The 4312-nt window shown below is 34.3% G+C and overlaps 1 protein-coding gene across 1 annotated transcript in view; it reads right to left on the reverse strand.

Annotated features, from left to right (window-relative positions):
* LOC107692262 (uncharacterized protein DDB_G0271670-like) overlaps positions 1-3408 on the reverse strand; it is a 14749-nt gene extending 11341 nt beyond the window's left edge. Inside the window, exon 1 of the mRNA XM_016491223.1 lies at positions 3354-3408. Coding sequence (XP_016346709.1) covers positions 3354-3408 — 55 coding nt within the window. The remainder of the gene's footprint in view (positions 1-3353) is intronic.
* Between the last annotated feature and the right edge of the window lie 904 nt (positions 3409-4312).

Raw genomic sequence — 4312 nt, forward strand, 5'->3', positions numbered from 1 at the left:
CTTCTTTATGCACCAAGAGCTTGTAACACTCCGAAGAGAAAGAAAAAATGTTAATCGCATCATATGACCCCTTTAAAGAATATTTAGTCAGCACATTATAAATAGGCTTCTTGTAAAGGTCATACATTACTTAACATTTACAACATTTGCAAATGTAAACAATAGTAATATCTTGCATTATAAATGCTATTTTAACTGTGTTTAAACAGAAATGATTTGACAACTAATTTATATAGGCTATATTGCTTATGAAACTTTACTCTCTCAGCGTAAATTAATGGTACTATATAACATAATTGTAGGTCATTGAATAGTTGAAAAGGTTTAATAAACTGTTAACAAACTGCATAAAAAAATGATTAAAAAACGCTGTCTACAAACAAATAAAGAGAAGCATTGTAGATAGTCAATTCCTCTTTCTTTTAGTTTCATTTTGTCATTCATTTGATTTGACATAGATGTTTACACGGTTAAATTACCTGAAAGCTGCCTGGACTCCTTTTGCTCGTCGGGTGAGTCTGCGCTCAGCTGACCGCTCGGACAGGTGCTTTTATACCTGCGGGGAGGGGCTTAACCGCCACTTCCGGTTTCCCTGCTCATGAATATTAATTAAACCCTGACGTTCGCTTCGCGACTCTAAACTTCAAACTGTTGAATAAACACGGTTTTATTAAAATGAATAAACCTACGAGCCTGGAGACTGCAAGAAAGCTATAGCACCACGTTAGATCTATTACATATGTATGAAGTAAGCCTTTACAGAAATTTGCACACTGGCAAGACCTTGCATTCTTCATTTTCTAGAGCCATTTGTCATTCGTTTTTTAATACACTAACTAAACCCTTTCTATAGCACTTTATCTTATTTGTAACAGTAGGTCATGATGTTTCTCACGCCCTTCGTAAACACTGAGAGGGTGTGTGTTTGTTTTCTCCTCTTATAGTCTCTCTTCTGTCTGCAAAAAGGTGTAAAAAGTTCAATGCTGATTTGACAGTGATTGTAAGCCTCTAATACATTCTTACATCCATGGTTACTACACTTGTACTACAATAAAACAATGGTTACTTTTCGTAGAATTCATATTCGCAAAACTAGACATATTTTACGCATGTAAGTTTACATTTGTGGTTACCATGGTTTAACTATAGTAACCATGTTTTTTTTTGTTTTATTAGTGGTAAAACCATAGTTAATTTTCGTAAGGGTATGGCCAAGGATTAAGACATGAATATTAATTAAGCTGTTTAAAGGATTCGTGAACCCGCTCCAAAGTTCCGATCAAATGATTCGCGATCTGATTGGAACGCTTCGAAACAGTGAATCATTTTGCGATGCAATGTTTTATCCAATTCTGAGTTTTCGAAAAGTTTAATAAATAAAAGAAATGATTTGCAATATGCGCTTCGAAGTCTGAATCAAAAGATTCGCCAACCCGCTCCGAAGTCCCGATCTGAATCAAATGATTCACGGCCCTGCACCGAAGTCCCGATCTAAATCAAATGATTCGCGAACCTGCTCCAAAGTTCCGATCTAAATCAAATGATTCATGAACCCGCTCCGAAGTCCCGATCTAAATCGAATGATTCACGAACCTGCTTCGAAGTCCCAATCTGAATCAAATGATTCGCGAACCTGCTCCGAAGTCCCAATCTGAATCAAATAATTCGCGAACCTGCTCCGAAGTCCCAATCTGAATCAAATAATTCGCGAACCTGCTCCAAGGTTCCGATCTAAATCAAATGATTCATGAACCTGCTCCGAAGTCCCGATCTAAATCAAATGATTCATGAACCTGCTCCGAAGTCCCAATCTGAATCAAATGATTTGCGAACCCGCTCCAAAGTCCCGATCTGAATCAAATGATTCGCGAACCTGCTCCAAGGTTCCGATCTAAATCAAATGATTCACGAACCTGCTCCGAAGTCCCGATCTGAATCAAATGATTCGCGAACCTGCTCCGAAGTCCCAATCTGAATCAAATGATTCGCGAACCTTCTCCAAGGTTCCGATCTAAATCAAATGATTCACGAACCCGCTCCGAAGTCCTGCTCTAATTCAAGTGATTCACGAACCCGCTCCGAAGTCCCAATCTAAATCAAATGATTCACGAACCCGCTCCGAAGTCCCGATCTGAATCAAATGATTTGCGAACTCGCTCCAAGGTTCCGATCTGAATCAAATGATTTGCGAACCCGCTCCGAAGTCCCAATCTGAATCAAATGATTCACGAACATATTCTTGGAGGGCCTGAGGGTGAGAGGTTTTTTAGCAAATTTTCATTTTTAGGTGAACTATTCCTAAAAACAACAGGCCCTATGTCAAACAGACTGCATTATGCAATTAAACACATTTCAAACTAAAGTCATATGACTGTCATGCAGGGGTGAATGGATGATCAGCCAATTCTGTCTGATATTACTCGGATTCTGTTGCTAAAAACATTATGGATCATATTATGCAGCATGAAATATAGTTTGCTTACATGTAAATAACAAAACCTAACATAATGCACATAAAGATGACGGTTACCGCCGGTGTAAAACTGCTGACTCAAGGTGCTCAGAAATCATCAGGCTCTGTCATGATGTCATGTTTTTCCATGATGTTACAAAGCAACTCGTGCGACTGAAACCCTTATGCTGGGTTATTACAGTTTAAATGCAATTTACATGCTCATTTACATTTGTGTATAAATGTGTGGGCTGATGCATTACCCATCAAATATTTTATTTCATCATGGTCTTTCATTTGTCAAGTCAAATACTATTCTTATTTGTATAAGCTATTAAAAAAATTGTATAATTAATAATAATAATAATAATAATAATAATACTTTATAATAATATAATTGTTTTTACTATATTTTATTTATTTAGCATATTTCTTTGCTTAAATAACAACAACAACAATAATAATAATAAATTAATTAATTAATAACAACAATTATTATTTTATTATGTATTATTTTTTTTGGCATATTTTAGCTTATAATAATAATAATAATAATAATAATAATAATAGTGTATTATTTAGAGCTTAATAAAATACATTTTAAATTATTTGATTTTTATTATTTATTTTTAATTAGCATATTTCCCTTTTTTTTTTTACTTAAAAAAGTATATTAATACTACTACTACTACTAATAATAGTAATTATTAATATTGTTTTTATGCCATTGTATTATTTCTTAACTTTATATAAGTACCTGGTATTCCGTGTGTGCAGTAATACTGCATATTGTGCTCAGTATTCATACTGTATACTGTATATATAGTGTGTTATGCTATTTTTAGCCAGAGAAGACGCTCCACTGAAGACAGAGGTGAGGAAGCTCCTGTTTTTGGCTGACGCTGATTAGTGTCTCGTGAGGCTCCTCCTGTGGCATTCTGGGAATGAAATATCATGCTGAGATACTGTGCATCAGGTATTGTTCTTAAACGCTTCCCCAGGATCATTTCCAAGAGCTGGTGAGTGGATTATGTGTTCATCTCTCTCTCTGTGGGAACCTGATGAGTTTCCAGAAACCAGTGCTCTGTGATTTCCATTACTTCACACGGCTCGGTGCAGGTTATCATGTTAGTTCAGCTTAACCAGGACTGAATAGAGAGCAGAGACGTGTGAAGGGCCGTGAGGGACAATAACACACTGATGTGCTGTGCTTTACTGTTGCTGTGTGCTTGAGATTTGTGCTTGAATATAAATGCAGCTTATTGCATTTCAGTACCAAAATAAACTATAGTAGGGCTGGGCCATCCAAAGCTTAACATCAACGACACATAAGAAAAAGAAAAATAATTATTTATTTTTTATAATAAACATATAAACATTAATGGATAATAATAATAATAATACTCATTATTATTATATTTGTTAAATAATTATAAATAGTCATATAATATATTATTATTATTATTATTATTATTATATTTTAATAAATAAAAATAGTAATAATAAAATATAAGCTATAAAATATGCTATAATATAAACAATACTGTTGTCATTCTATTTGTTTTTGCTTAAATAATTATTATCATTATAGTGTATTTTTATTGCTTATAATAAATATAATTATTTCAACTCGTTATTTGATATAATCTTTACAGTGGTGGCCAAAATGATTAGAACACTAGTATTTTCAGCAGCTAAAAATGGTTTTAAGTCAGTTATTTCTATCTTTTGCTGTAGTGTGTCAGTAGGAAATATCAGTTTACATTTCCAAACATTCAAGTGACAAGTGAGTGACGTGACATGTGGCCAAGTATGGTGACCCATACTTGGAATTAGTGCTCTGCATTTAACCCATCCAAA

Source organism: Sinocyclocheilus anshuiensis, unplaced genomic scaffold (genome assembly GCF_001515605.1).
Source record: "Sinocyclocheilus anshuiensis isolate Anshui unplaced genomic scaffold, SAMN03320099.WGS_v1.1 scaffold402, whole genome shotgun sequence".
NCBI lineage: Eukaryota > Metazoa > Chordata > Actinopteri > Cypriniformes > Cyprinidae > Sinocyclocheilus > Sinocyclocheilus anshuiensis.